At 48.1% G+C, this 524-nt stretch overlaps 1 protein-coding gene across 1 annotated transcript in view; it reads left to right on the top strand.

Moving 5' to 3' along the window:
* Positions 1-518, top strand: part of MRPS11 (mitochondrial ribosomal protein S11) — a 3,684-nt gene extending 3,166 nt beyond the window's left edge. Inside the window, exon 5 of the mRNA XM_009635879.2 lies at positions 205-518. Coding sequence (XP_009634174.1) covers positions 205-312 — 108 coding nt within the window. The 3' untranslated portion in view covers positions 313-518. The remainder of the gene's footprint in view (positions 1-204) is intronic.
* Positions 519-524: the final 6 nt, after the last annotated feature.

Here is a 524-nt window from a genome sequence, read left to right as displayed (position 1 = left end):
TGCCGATGAAAGGACTGGAGCAGATAGGTTTAAACTAGGTTTTCTGCTACAGATTACTTATTTTTAAGGTAATTACAAAGTAGAACCATTGAAACAAGTTGATTTTCGGATGGGGGGACCAAACTGTTTTCTCCTGAGCTTCTTCCCTTCTCTGCTGTTCACTGTGTTGATAACAATGTGTCATCTTCTGCCTTGCTCTTCCAGGCTGCCATCAAGGGTTTGACTATGGGGGGTTTGGAGGTCATCTCCATCACCGACAACACCCCGGTTCCACACAATGGCTGCCGCCCACGGAAAGCCAGGAGAATGTGAGAGGGGAGTGGAAGAGACACACAGCTTTCAACATCAGTTCATGCAATGGGGACTGGGTTGAACACTGCTCCTGTGACAGATTCTGGAAAGCCACCCTCCCTGGAAATACTTGTGGAGGGACACTTGAAGAAGAGAGACTACCCTGAGCCTTAAAAGCCCAGGTGGTAAACGCAGGAATACGTGTACTCCCTTAGTGGGAAGCCTCTTGTGTA

This window comes from Egretta garzetta, unplaced genomic scaffold, assembly GCF_000687185.1.
Source record: "Egretta garzetta isolate BGI_Z169 unplaced genomic scaffold, ASM68718v1 scaffold203, whole genome shotgun sequence".
Lineage (NCBI taxonomy): Eukaryota > Metazoa > Chordata > Aves > Pelecaniformes > Ardeidae > Egretta > Egretta garzetta.
The sequence above is the reverse complement of the archived record's forward strand: the minus strand, read 5'-3'. Positions and strand labels throughout refer to the sequence as shown.